The 14,087-nt window shown below is 41.4% G+C and overlaps 1 protein-coding gene across 1 annotated transcript in view; it reads right to left on the reverse strand.

The window, feature by feature from the left end:
* cacna2d2a (calcium channel, voltage-dependent, alpha 2/delta subunit 2a) overlaps nucleotides 1-14,087 on the reverse strand; it is a 129,425-nt gene that overhangs the window by 7,972 nt on the left and 107,366 nt on the right. Inside the window, 14 exon segments of the mRNA XM_063910462.1 lie at nucleotides 29-132; nucleotides 269-331; nucleotides 418-508; nucleotides 894-991; nucleotides 1,721-1,781; nucleotides 4,743-4,819; nucleotides 7,017-7,078; nucleotides 7,253-7,324; nucleotides 7,471-7,542; nucleotides 7,673-7,747; nucleotides 7,836-7,910; nucleotides 8,520-8,588; nucleotides 9,177-9,266; nucleotides 13,132-13,181. Coding sequence (XP_063766532.1) covers nucleotides 29-132; nucleotides 269-331; nucleotides 418-508; nucleotides 894-991; nucleotides 1,721-1,781; nucleotides 4,743-4,819; nucleotides 7,017-7,078; nucleotides 7,253-7,324; nucleotides 7,471-7,542; nucleotides 7,673-7,747; nucleotides 7,836-7,910; nucleotides 8,520-8,588; nucleotides 9,177-9,266; nucleotides 13,132-13,181 — 1,059 coding nt within the window.

Here is a 14,087-nt window from a genome sequence, read left to right on the forward strand (position 1 = left end):
AACCTATTGCGGAGAGAACATCATTCACCTGTTCGATAAGGTGCTCGGAAAATGTAGCCCTTGTTGTCAAGACTGCGCCGGTAATAGCTGGCATTAAATGGCTCAGGGTCTTCCTCCCAGGTTTCTGCAGCCCTGAGGTTTAAGAGCAGAAACACCGGAGCTGTAAATCTCTGCATTACAAGACTCCCACTATACTTAAAGGTTCAGAACTTACTGCTTTGAAAGACAATAAAGGGAGGAATAAAACAGATGTACTGAGTGCACCTACTTGTTGGGGAACACTCTTGTAACTCCTCCATCTGATGCAGCAAACACCGCCAGGAAGCCATATCTAAATATCAGAATGATGAAAAGAGATGCAAATTAAACCAACATTTAAAAACAAATCTAAAAATGCACTTTCCTAATTCTACTCACGTATTCAAGTCTTTATTCTTCCACACTTTCTCAACCAGCTGTCTGATGATGCCGGTGTCCAGAATCAGGTTATGGAGGAGCAAATTGTCACCTAAACATGATTAAGGGAAGATGATGTCAGAGTTACAGATATAGTCACATCAGATGTAGATTTATGTTCCCTTAAGATATTAGATTTCAACCATAAAAGGTGCACCAATTGAAAGGAGAATTCTTCGATATAAAATATGATAAAACACCCAGGTGTATACCGACATATCAAGTTTGGTTGTCAGAAGGTGCAAGCTTAATATGTTGGGACATATAGTGGCAAAATTGGCCTTGGCTACCCAGACAATCATTAATAGGAGCATCCTTGCATGTTTTAGAAAGATTTGATGACAATAAAAAACATAAACTATAGTTTGCCTTGAGAATTACAATAACTCTAAATCAATAAAATGCATGTAAGTAAAGATCAAATAAATGAAACTAACATTGTTTGGAGTCCGGCGTCACCTTCTCCAGGAGAGCAATGAAGTTGAGCAGGAACTCAGTGTTGTTGTTGGACAGTTCCAGATCATTGCAGTACTCCCTGAGGAAAAGATGAAGCATTTTACAGCGAAGGAAGCTAAAAACAAACATGATACCTGATGTCCTTTATAGAGGGACAGGCAACACAAAGCAGGGATGCACAACGCCATATACAGTACATGTTTCTTATTGGATGCTATAACGTGCAGCATGCATGTATTAAAGCTTAATACTCAATATGATAAGATTGCTGTTGATCAAAACTAAATATGGGTTGGAGTGCTGAGTGCAGGCATCACAATGAAAGAGTGATTTTTATCGCTGTGATTCAGAATTCATGTTGCAGCTGTAGGCCATGAGGATTTGATATTAAACAGCACAAGCAATAGTATTTCAATCTTTTTTCATTCAGTTCGTGCAACCAAATCAGTAACCCCTTAATTTAAATGTGTAAAAAAACATACAAAATTGAAGCAGCATGCAAAGAAGATGTGGCTTCAATACTTGGAGTAATGAAGGGAGATATCTCAGGGAAGACAATGAGTAAATGCAACAAAAACCATAATACACATATTATAAGTATTTTGATTTTATAGGTTAACACATCCCAAAAAATTAATGAATGAATCACAACTACTTCCACAAAGTGCACTTCACCATCACACAAGACATAATACAAAACAGCAGATGATAGATTAGAAAAATGCTCACAACAAAAAAATATGAAGTGCAAGTCAAGACCAAACACTGATGACCATCAGCAACAGCAAGCGTTCACACACAGGGCTACCTGGGAGCAATGAATACATGTCCTTCAGACTCAAAACTGTTTGGCAGCAGTGATTCAAAATCTGCAACAGAAAGGGGAAAATTATCCAGGAGGAGCGGTGGGCAGGGCGATGGGGAGTTGTGGGTAAACAGCAGCTGTTCTTCAGAAGTGCAGGGACGCAGAAAGGAGTCTACCATAGCAACACTGAGGTATCATGGGAACACTAGCGTTAGCCAATATGGTGCCAAAAATAGAACCTGAATCTCAAAGGACGACTGCTTCAGTTTCACAAGCACTCACACCTTCTTTGTCTTTTCATTCATCACTTTGACAACAAATGTTTTCAGATTCATTTAGTATCAATCTAACATGTTTTGGATGTCTGAGAACTGACTTGCAAGACGTGGTGAGTCGGAAAGAAAGTTCTCAGACAGATTATCCACAATGAGTGCTCTTAAGATCAGGCAGGCATCAACATGGCCAACTATTGCAAGGGAGGTGGGTGACGGTCCTGATGAAAGTGGTCACCCCTCAGACTGGCAGGGGAGAGGGCTCAGAGAGACACATAATCAGAGGAAGTGCATTGCATTGTGAAGGGCATGTCAAAGGGCAACGTCTTTTCATCTGTCACAGACAAAACAGAGCACAAAGCATCAACAGGTGAGTCTGCAACGATCCAACGTGTATTTTCTCATTTATCAAGACCTGTAACTGTGTACAGCAGAGGAATGACATTTTAGAGCTAAAATAGAGTGCCCAGGTAGTTTTCCGCCCACAATGCCATGCACATCCGGGGTCAGGTTTACGGAGGAAGTGCTGGTCCATCCTCTGACAGTCTGAGGGGTGAGGCGGGAGGGAGACAAGCTGATGGAGACAGGGAGTACAGAGGGACGACACAGGAGCCAGGCGCAGCGCCGAGCAGCACCCTGACACCTGACAACATGGGAGGACCTGGGCGGGCGGGTTCAGCCCTGAGGGGTCGGTCTGCAGCCAGCAACGAATCCAACTATAGACGAGAGACTACGGCCGCTGACAAAGCTTTATTATGGAGATCAATAAAGTATAGCTACATTAAAATAATATGACCGTATATGAGATCACTATTTATTACTATTACTGTAAACAATAAGCAGTACTTACATGGCATATGCAAATACAATATTATAACTAAGATGTAGCACTACAGTATTTAACATGAATTTTTCAGATTAGTATTTTTACCATACCGCATTATTTAAATGTTACTGCAAAAAAATATTTCTCTAAAAATCTGTCCAGCTATTACAATAATAAGATGGAGATTAGAAAATTCTAATTAAAGTTCTATTAACACCTGAGCTCTAGTGGGAAAACTATTAAAGACATTTATTAATTAATGACACTGTAAGAAAAGACAGAGAGAGAGAAGAAGGTGAAAAGAAGGTAGATGAGGAAGAGAGAGAAATATGGTCAAAGAAAACAAAAAAGAAAGTTGAAAGAGAGACAAAGAGAGAGAGAAAGGAGGCAGACACGACCCATTTGGAGCTTTCCACAAAAGGAAAAGGATTAGGTGGGAGGACAAAAGACACATTTTAACAGAGAACATGAATATCTGTCTTCCTTGGTGTTTTTATTTTGCTTCAGGAGCAGCGAATAGGTGGGGAGGAGGGTGAAGTTGAGGACCAGAGGAGCCATCGTGAGAGATGTGGGATCTGAGCTGCAGCAAGAGGGTGAAGAGGAGGAAGAGGAAGAGGAAAAAGAGGAAGTCCTGAAGGCAAGACGGGCAGGAACAGAGGCAAGCAGGCTGGGACAGGTGAGGGAAGGAGGAGGAGGGGGAGGGGGCAGCAGGGAGAGGTTAAGGACGAGAGGTGTGGGAAGGAGGCAGCGGTAGGGAGTAGGAAGTAAAGGAAAGGGAACGTGGACCAATATGGAGTATACTTGCCCTTGGTGTATGGCACTGTGTGGATCCATCAGAGAAGGAGTGAGCAAGAAAAGAAACAGGGGGTCGGGTGGGAAGGGGGGGATCACAGACAATATTTTATTCAATTACTGTTTGAATAAAAATATTGTTTTCTTGAAAGAAAGAAACCAATTTAAGTCAAACAAGACAAGAGAAAAAGAAATGAAGAGCAAACATCTTATTTGCAAGAGCAAACGAGGAAACAGAAAATCAACGGAGGAAAGGGAACAAAAACCTGGGAAATCCAGGAAAAGAAAAAGACTAAAGACGAAACCAGTAATTGTGATAAATAATTAATGGTCAAACATAAAAAAAGGAAAATTCAAATGAAACAGGAAAAGAGGGAAGTAACAGGGTCTGGACAAAGAATGAGAGAGACAACATGTGTCCCCATTCAGACCCACAAAAACCCAAACTCCCACATTGGAAAGCCCTTATCCCGGGCCGTGTAGGAGTTTATATACTGAATGATTCCAAAGCTGGGTTACATCTCACACAATCTAACAGAAAAAAGAATAAATAACACACATAACAAAGGAAAATTTCCCCAAAATCATAAAACTCATAAAGAGTGAAAAGCATGCATGTTTTCACAGTTTTTCAGAACATCAAATACTTTGAACACAGATGCTTCAGAATCATTACTTGGTGGAGAAGAGGCGAGAGCATTTGGCAAAAAAAATAATAGCACAGAAGTCACCATTATTTTCACCTGAGTAACACAGTAAAACCACAGCTTTCACCTTTCTGTCCGTTCAGTTATTTTTTTCTTCAGCCAGTGTGAAGAAAAAACATCACCATTTTACAGCACAGCATGAAGACAGGAGGGTAGAGAGGGCAGTAGAGGAGTCAGGGGACTGATGTATGATCCTGCCTATCAGAGAGCGTAGAGGGGGGGAGAAGGGGGGAGTAGGGGGGGGGCAGCGCTGCAGGTATCTCGGCTTGGACACTCCTTATGATGATGTTGGAGACCCAGGACAAAGGACTGGATAAGAGTATAAGGTCATACAGAGAGAGAGAGAGAGAGAGAGAACAGAGAGAGAAAGAGTGGAGAGAGAGAGAGAGAAAGAGAGTGAAGGATGCTGGGTAATCCCGGGTACTTACACTGCACCTGAAGGATCTGGTCACTCAGGTTGGCCTTGATGTGGTTTTCACTATATGTGGGCAGAACCAACCCTAGACTGAGGTAACGAGGCAGATGCAGAAAATCAGAAACATGTTATGAACACACAAGTCAAATCTCCAACACACAGACACAGACACACACACACACACACACACACACACACACACACACACACACACACACACACACACACACACACACACACACACACACACACACACACACACACACACACACACACACACACACACACACACACACACACACACACACACAGTGTATACGTAAGTACATTCACTAAGTGTTGTACTTAAAAACTATTTTAAATTTTTTAAACTACTTGTACTTCCCTGAGTATTCCCATATTCTGCTACTTTATTCTGCTGCTACACAACATGTAGGCTTACAAATATTGTAATGTTGTATACAATATCAGTTTAATCCACTGAATTTATTTTATAATTTATAGTACTTTTTAAATTTGGATTATTTGCTGAAAATATACATTTACCTAGAAATTATTATACATTAATATATATTTAGATACCAGATAGTATTTAAAGTAATTTCAGTGTTAGCTCTACCTTCACCAACACTTAAGTGACTGCATCTGTAATTATAATTCAGTTATTTAATATAACTTTAATACCATTGTGTAGGCAAGGCAAGACAAGTTTATTTATATAGCACCTTTCAACACAAGGCAATTCAAAGTGCTTTACAAACATGAAAGACATTAAGAGCATTAACAATTAGTGCAGCATAAACAGGAGAAGGCAGATTTTACAATGACTTAAAGAAACTGTCTTTCCAAAATGTTTGAGGGAGGAAATTATTTAACAATCATCCACCTTCGTTACACCTCAAAGGGTAACAACAAGCTACACTTACAACCACAAACAACACATTACATGTTAGCACTGTATAGATTGATGGGCTACAAGTTATATGTAAAAATAAATGTTGTTTGATAGGACGTGCACCTATGTTTTGCTTTTTAGTTACATCCACAAGAGCAGAATGAAGCCACTACTGAAGATGAAGTTCTCCATCGAAGTTAAAGTCTCCACTTCAGACGATCTTTAAGCCGAGGGCCACATGGCCTCACATCAAACAGTCCAAAAACACATTGGCACGTCCTCGATGCCGCCCTGCTGTGAGACGGCCTGTGCCCATCAGTTCACAAGCAAAGCCACTGCACTTGGAGCGAGTTCAAACTGTACAGTATCAAACATGCTGAATATAGGAACACATCTCTTATCCTGTTATTGTTTAAGTAAAGTGAAACATCAAGGGGATAAAAACAAAAGAGAAATATTGGTTTCTCTGCATAGTTTGGCCTACATATGCTTCGTGTTACTAAATATTTACTATTCCACCAAAGCAAGATTAAAGGAAGAGAAAATCGGAATACAAGTCCCATCTTTTAATCTGTGGTGCCGTACAAATATAATATAAACCAGTAAGAGCATTAATTGGAACGGATAGAAAATCAGGCAGTGACAGTATCAGCTTCAGACTGAGCCACGGTTACAGTCGACTATCTATAATATAAAGCTAATTTAGATTTAAAGAAACTTCCATCGTCATCAGTTTTATGACAGTCTCTAATCTCTAAGTTTTGATGTACGATGCATGACATCCTCCATCAAGGAGGGTCTGGTTACAGTTGGATCTGTTGCAGACCACAGCAGTAACAAACGATTATTGTTGCTGCTGGAATTTTCCTTTGAATTGAAATAAACATAATCGTGCAGAGAAAGCCTCATATGAATTCAGACAGGACCAGGCACGCTGCCAGCAGACATAATAACAAAACACACATCGGGCATTTGTAGAACTATTGAATATCATAAACTGTAATTTGCAAAGTGTTGCCTGGAGAAAATGTCATTACGATGCAACTTCAAATGTTAAACCAAGTTTTGTAATGAATAAACTACGCAATTAATTTGTGATTAGAGTACTGTTGTACGTTTTATGGGAGAGAGAGAAAAATCCTCCTTAATTTGTTGGAATCAAATGAATAATCTTATGTAAAAATAGAAGTCTTTATTTATGCCTTTACTCAGTGATATGTTTAGTCTGTTCCAGGCTTAGCAGTACTATAGTTAACAAACACTGCTGGTTGATAAGCTGTTATTTGGAAAACTGGATGAATTAAATAATCAAAATGGACTCCCCTCACATTTTCAAGTTGCACAATCTTTTTGGTCTGAGGTGAGGTGTATCACGTTTGATATCAAACCTACCTGTAATCTGTACCATCCACAGGCGTCCACGTGTACGTCCGCATGGCCTCGTCGATGTACCTCTGTTGACAGCCACAAAGAAAAATATGTAACTCACATCCTCAGCACATCTCTCTTCCCATAATTGGAGGGAAACAACGGATCATAAACATACTGAGTCATTCAGGTTCATTACAACACCATTCAGGAAGGTGCTACTTTGGATAATGATTGAGTCTCATATATTGATGACTTGCCTCATCAACTGACTTAATGAGCGTCTTGATTTTCTTTTGCCCGGGTTTGCCATCAATCATCTGTCGACGGATCTGTAGAGAGAGAGGGATGCTGCAGTGTGAGAAGGGAAACAGGTACTGTACATAAAAGGAAAAAGCAAATGTAAAATAAAACGATATACTAGATGTATATTAAAGACACCGTTTTAGAATAATGATGATGTTTCAGATATTTTTACCTCCTCCTTGTTGCTGTCCTCCAGCTCTGCATCTAGGAAGTCCAGAGTGACGGACTCCCTGAAGTTACTGATCTGCACAAGAGAAGGAGACAGAGGGAGGAGGAGGGGTTATAGTCAGCCATCAGGAAAAGAAAACATCCAAATCTGGGTTTAGAACCAGGAATAATGCAAACTCATTGCATGTGTTTGTAGTTGGACGTACTTTAGGTCGCAGGTTGGGATGCAGCAGTACGTAGCCATTGGGATCGATGGCAAAGGTGTAGCCGTTAGCTCCGAGCTGCACATAAGAATAAGGAATGGAGATGTGAACCACCTATCATCAATATGAGAGTGATAGGGTGGAACTGAGTGTACAACATGCTTACTCTGTATGTGGGCGTCTTCCTTTTGATTTCATTGATTGCAATATCCACTCCCATGACTCCAAGGATGAGCTGGTTCTGTAGGAAGAACAATCATTAGTATCTCCTTCACCACCACTGTGGCACTGGAGAGAATAGAAAAGCCAGTAGCCATGCCCTGAGAGTACTAGAAACATCTCCATTGCCATCTACGACTCATCACTTTCTGCTCAATATGATTAGTCTAGATTTTTTGCAGTCTATCTTAAACTGCAGCAGCCTCACAGCTTTAGGCCCGTGTGATAATCTCAGAGTAAATATTTTGGTCATGGATACTGAAAGCTGGATGCATCTGTGCATGATAACAGATACTACTGACGGGCGGCTGTGATGTCTGTTGTCACCTCAGGGGGGAGGTGTTGGCTAGAAGTGCAGCAGCTGGGCAGAGGCCATTACAAATGACAGATGATGGTCAACAGTGCAGAATAAAACCTGAAGCCCCACCCGTGAGTCTTTCTGTTTAACTTACCCTAGACTGCACTTGTGTAGCCTACACCACATGACAATAAAGACACTGTTCTTACATTCTAATTAAGGTAAATGCTCATTAATATGAAGGAGGAGCTGGGGTCTTGTTGTCTGCTGTGTGAGGGAAAAAGTCCAGCTGTTGCAAATTCCATCTGCAGTGCAGTGCAGTGTTGTTTTTACCTGAGAGCTCCAAGGATCAACAGTGCGGTTGAAGACCGGCATCGTCCCAGTGATGACTAGGCCCAAACCCTGATACACATATTAGAAATCCAATTAAAATGGTGTTATGGTTAATAAAATCTCTATTAGGTGTGTAATTGGAAATCCAAAGCCAAGCCAACAAACATGATAAGATGCAAATAAATGTGATGACATTTTCTCTGTGTAAGAATTTAAAAAAAAGTATAATTGAATGGATAAATATGTGGGGACACCAAACATTATTGTGCAAAAAATAGCTTAATGCTCTTAACAATCACATTTTGGTTATCAAAAATGTTCATTGGGAGCATTTTATTTAGTACAGACTATCTTTCCTGTTGTGTTCATGTTCTGCTATGCCAACACTGTCTGGATGTTTAGGATATTTCTTTCTGACATCCAAACTACCAGTAGGATTTTATCTGTATAATACATTGTCGTTAAAAAACGGTGGAACCCAAATCAAGTTTATTTTTGGACACGAGGTCATCACTTCCTTTAATTAAACAATTGCTTACAATTTACAAATGAAAAAGGTAGCAGACGGACTTAGTTATCAAACATAAAATGAGAAATTTTACAGATTTAGAAAAAAGGTAGTAATGCAATGAAACATCTTTAGAAGTTCTCCCTCACCAGAACATCCTGGTAGACGTTTGTCCATTGCACCTGCTTTGCTTTATTCCCCGCCAGCACCATGGGACGGCCCAGGACGTCCAGGTACTCCTGCAACAGCAAAAACATACATGCCGGTGTGACTAAACATAACAAACATGTATCATCAAACAAACATTTATAGTGCTTGTCAAGTAGAGGTGTTAAAAGCAAAGAACTGGAAAAGCCAACGTTCATCTGTCATAAAACTACCTAAAAAGACCCTGACCGGCCTTCTCTCTGTCACCACATAAAGCAGCGGGCCGCCAGCAGCAGCAACCCCCGTCCTGCAGAGCCATAAAGCCTGCAGTCCTGAGCCACTCAGGGCCGTTTCTCATCATTATGAAGGAGCTATTAAAAACACATTAAGGGTGTCAGTGGCACGACGTGCAAACAGGCCATTCTCCCAGAGGCTCTACTGTCATCGCCGGCACTGTGAGAATGTCCCACAGCTATTGTGATAGAGGTGAGGGGTTAAGTCTACTAGTAATACATCATATTTACTATATTCTCCTGTTCTCAGATCCAACTCTCACAGCAGCTGACACGTCTTTTTTTGAAAACAACCTATTGATTCTTGTCATTTTTAGAGATGGTGTGTAATTGTTAAAATTATTGAGTGATTGACCTCATGACAAATGAAGCAAATGCACAGTTTGGGGGAGAAAAGCCTGCCGGGGACGGGAGCCTTCAGTATGTTATTACAACAGCAAAATGATGATGAATTATAATGAATGTCAGCCAACATTCACAAAAACAGAATTCCTCCAAAGTAACATATTCAGCACCCGATGAGCGATAATGCCGTTGTCTTAATTTATGTATCCACACAATATATTCAAATATAATATAACATAATAACAGTATGGAAATTCAGCTGTTTCAGTCATATGTACAATTTAAAAAAACTGTTTCAAATGACACATTTCCACCCATTTTGCTGCTCAAAGGGAAACATTAAAGCAGATTTCTGACCCTTGTATCTACCCTCAATACACAAAAGGGGCACCTTCTATAAGCACGCCTCTATTTCTGTGTTAGGCTTTTGACTGTTTTTTCATCGGCTGAACAGTGAGGTGCTGACAGGCGTAACCTATTCTATTATTAGCTCAATAAAAGTGAGGTTTAGCGCGCCACAGGGAGATATTCCATCAGGACAATGACAGCCAGACCTTTTCATGGGATATAAGGGAAATGTTCCGCCTGGCAAGAACAATCAAGGAAACATAAAGAGTCGGTAAGTGGAGATACACTATATAGACAAGAGTATTGAAAAACTCCTCTTAATCATTGAATTCAGGTGTTTCATTAAGTCTCATTGCCACAGGTGTATAAAATCAAGCACCTAGCCATGCTAGGCTAGCCCCTTTACAAACATTTGTGAAAGAATAGATCGTTCTAAAGAGCTCACTGAATTCAAACGTGGAACTTTAATAGGATGCCACCGTTGCAACCAGTCAGTTCATGACATTTCTTCTCTCCTAGATATTCTACGATCAACTGTTAGTGGTATTATTGCAAAGTGGAAACGTTTAGGAACCACAGCAACTCAGCCAAGAAGTGTCAGATCACGTAAAGTTACCGAGCGAGGTCGCCGAGTGCTGAGACGCATAGTGCGTAAAAGTGGCCAAAGCTCTGCTGAATCAATAACTGCAGAGTTCCAAACCAGCTCTGGCATTAATATCAGCACCAAAACTGTGCCAGGAGCTTCATGGCATGGCAGTCAGTCCTGGCATTTGCCAAACCCAGACTTGTCCATCAGACTGCCAGATAGAGAAGCGTGGTTGGTCACTCAACAGAACACGTTTCCACTAAACCAGAGGCCAGTGGCGGTGTGCTTTACACCACTCCATCCGACGCTCGGCATTGTGCTTGGTGATGTAAGGCTTGCATGAAGGTGCTCGGCCATGAAAACCCATTGTGCCAACTGTAAAGTTTGGTGTTGGAGGGATAATGCTCTGTGATGTTTTTCTGTGGTTGGCCTAGGCCCCTTAGTTCCAGTGAAGGGGATGCTTAATGCTTCATCTTACCAAGTCATTTTGGACAATTTTATGCTTCCAACTTTATGCCCCAGTGCACAAAGCAAGGTCCATAAATGCACGGTTGGATGAGTTTGGTGTGGAAGAACTTGACTGGCCCGCACAGAGCCCTGACCTCAACCCCATTGAACACCTTTGGGATGAAATAGAACGGTGACTGCGAGCCAGGCCCTCCCGTCCAACATCAGTGTCTGACCTCACAATTGCTCTGGGCAAAAATTCCCACAGACACACTTCAAAATCTTGTAGAAAGTCTTCCCAGAAGAGTGGAAGCTGTTACAGCTGCAATGGGGGGGATCAACATCATATTAATGCCTTAGAATTTGGAATGGGATGTCATAAAAGCTCCTTTCGGTGTAAGGTGTAGGTGTCCTAATACTTTTGTCTATATAGTGTATGTGAGAGTCTAGCAGCATCCCTGTGTGTTGATAAAATGCTACTGTGATCCTGGGTAACACAGAGAGGGAACTCATCAGTATGTTCCCTTTAAAGACAAACATCCGAAAGTCTGGCCTGTTATTGTTGCTCTGCCGAAATACTGCACAAAGTAGAAAGAATGAATTACACAAGTCACTTGAAACTTCTATCTCAAATAATTAAGTAGAAGCACAAAAATATCGAGCTATATTCTCAAAACTATTCCAGTGTTCCGACATCATTGTATGACTCAGGACGGAATGAATAATAATACTTTTGCCATCTATGCGCCATCTGTTATTTGAACATTGCTATCTTAGTCAAGTGAGACTGTGTGATGAGTGTGCGCTGTTGAGGGGCAGAGTACAATTAAATAATGTGTCTTCTGGGCCTTATACAGAGAGCTGTAGTCACCCACCTTCAGAAAACCTATTAAAGTAAGAGGCAGTTCTCAGAATATAAATATGCCGGAGTTAATGGAACAGCTGACAGTATATTTTTGGGCCTGATCGCTCACCGGGATGAGGGGGGGTCGGCTAGAGGGGGAGGAAAAGGAAGGGAGAGAGGGGGGAGGAGGGGTGTGCAGTAGCCCCTCCACCACCCAGCAACTGAGTCAATTTCTACAGCTGGAATGAGGTTATTCCAAGGGCCTCGAGAAGCTCGTAAAGCCTCAAGCAATAGTGGGGGGTGTCAGGGCCCTGAGTATGTGTGTTTGAAAAAGAGAGCGATAGAGCGTCACAGCATCCAGAAATGTTGGTATGGAAAGACACAACCCTTTTTTATGTTTCACTTTATCCTCAACTCTGTCACTTCCTTGTTGTTGACGTCCAGCTGTGTTGCCTTCTGCCTCTTTGTTATGGAATATTTTAAAGCTTATCTACAATCTGTATAATGATAATCAAAGTAACTGTGAAGGAAGAATGGAAAAGGTTCTTGCTTTAAGGTTTTCAACACGGTTTTCAATACAGCAGTGGCTGAGCCGGCGGCTAGCAACGGTGGAAAAAGTGACGATGTTAGCCAGGGGCGAGAGATAGAGAGTCATCATTTCCCATGTTTGTAGTTAGAGGTGTTCTGTCTACAGTTTTACTGATGTCTATTTTACAATGCTGAAGGAGTTTGCTGTGATTCCGAAAATGGCCACTGGGCAAATTGGCTAAAGCATTAGTGGCAGTGCCGATACAATCTTGATTGGACGACATTATCTGCTTCAACTAATATGCAGCGTCCATTGTGTACCCACAGGTCTCACATGCACTAACATGCCTGCATGGTCAGACACGGCACAGGGAAGCTACACATACCTAATATGTGATTTCCTTCATTCACGTTGAGAAAACTCCATGAAATACCTACATAGCAAAATGTCATATGCTGCTATATTAATGCTCTTGATGCTGTTAATAAAACCTTACAAATAGTAGCTTTTTTTGTTGATTCATGAATTTGTGTTAAATAGCTTGTACACACTCTACACACTTTACCTGGGTGTTGATTCTGATGGCTCCAATGGATGGAATTTCAAAGTAGTAACCTGGAGATCAAGAGAAGAGGATCAATGCACTGCTCCAACAGAACGCTTTGCATCATGAAGCCTGCCTGTATCATACCCCGTTCACATTTACAAGGGTTAAACAGTCACAGTATGTACAAAAGCAATCCATTTCTCTTCCATGTTATTAAGTACACGTAACACCATCCTCTCAAGGTGATGGTGTTGGGCACAGCAGGCGTGGTAGAGTTGGTGGCTGTTGACCTCTCCACACTCGTGTTCACGCTGTAGGATGTAAATGTAGAGGCTCACTGGAAATGCTGAGCCCCAGGCACTGCTGCTGCTGATTAGGAATGGAGGAGAATGACCGACTGGGTCAATAACCACGCCGCTCCCCAAGTTATTAAAGCCATGAGTGTTTATTCAAAGAGCGGCAAAATGGAGACAGCATCCCCAGAATGTTAAAAGGCTGAGATGACTCTCATTATTTTGGTACATTGTGCACTGTGCCACAGTGGTTTATGTCGAAGTTTACTTTCTCTGTCTCATTCATTTGCACATTTGAGCATGCTGACAAACACACACACACACACACACACACACACACACACACACACACACACACACACACACACACACACACACACACACACACACACACACACACACACACACACACACACACACACACACACACACACACACACACACACACACAGAGCACAGCTATTTTTTTATAGTTTTGTATGAAGCAGTAGTTTGTTCCATTTCTTTTGGCGGCCTGCCAGAGAGAGGGCACTTGTGGGCGTAGGGCAAAGCTCGGTGAGATGTGTAGAGAGGAAAATATAGGTGGTAACTAAAAAGGGAGACGAGGTGTAGATCTCCTCTGTGCTGTTCAGGTTAACAATAAACGGCTGCTGTGTGAGGAGCAATTATGAATTGAATCAA

Source organism: Eleginops maclovinus, chromosome 20, assembly GCF_036324505.1.
Source record: "Eleginops maclovinus isolate JMC-PN-2008 ecotype Puerto Natales chromosome 20, JC_Emac_rtc_rv5, whole genome shotgun sequence".
NCBI lineage: Eukaryota > Metazoa > Chordata > Actinopteri > Perciformes > Eleginopidae > Eleginops > Eleginops maclovinus.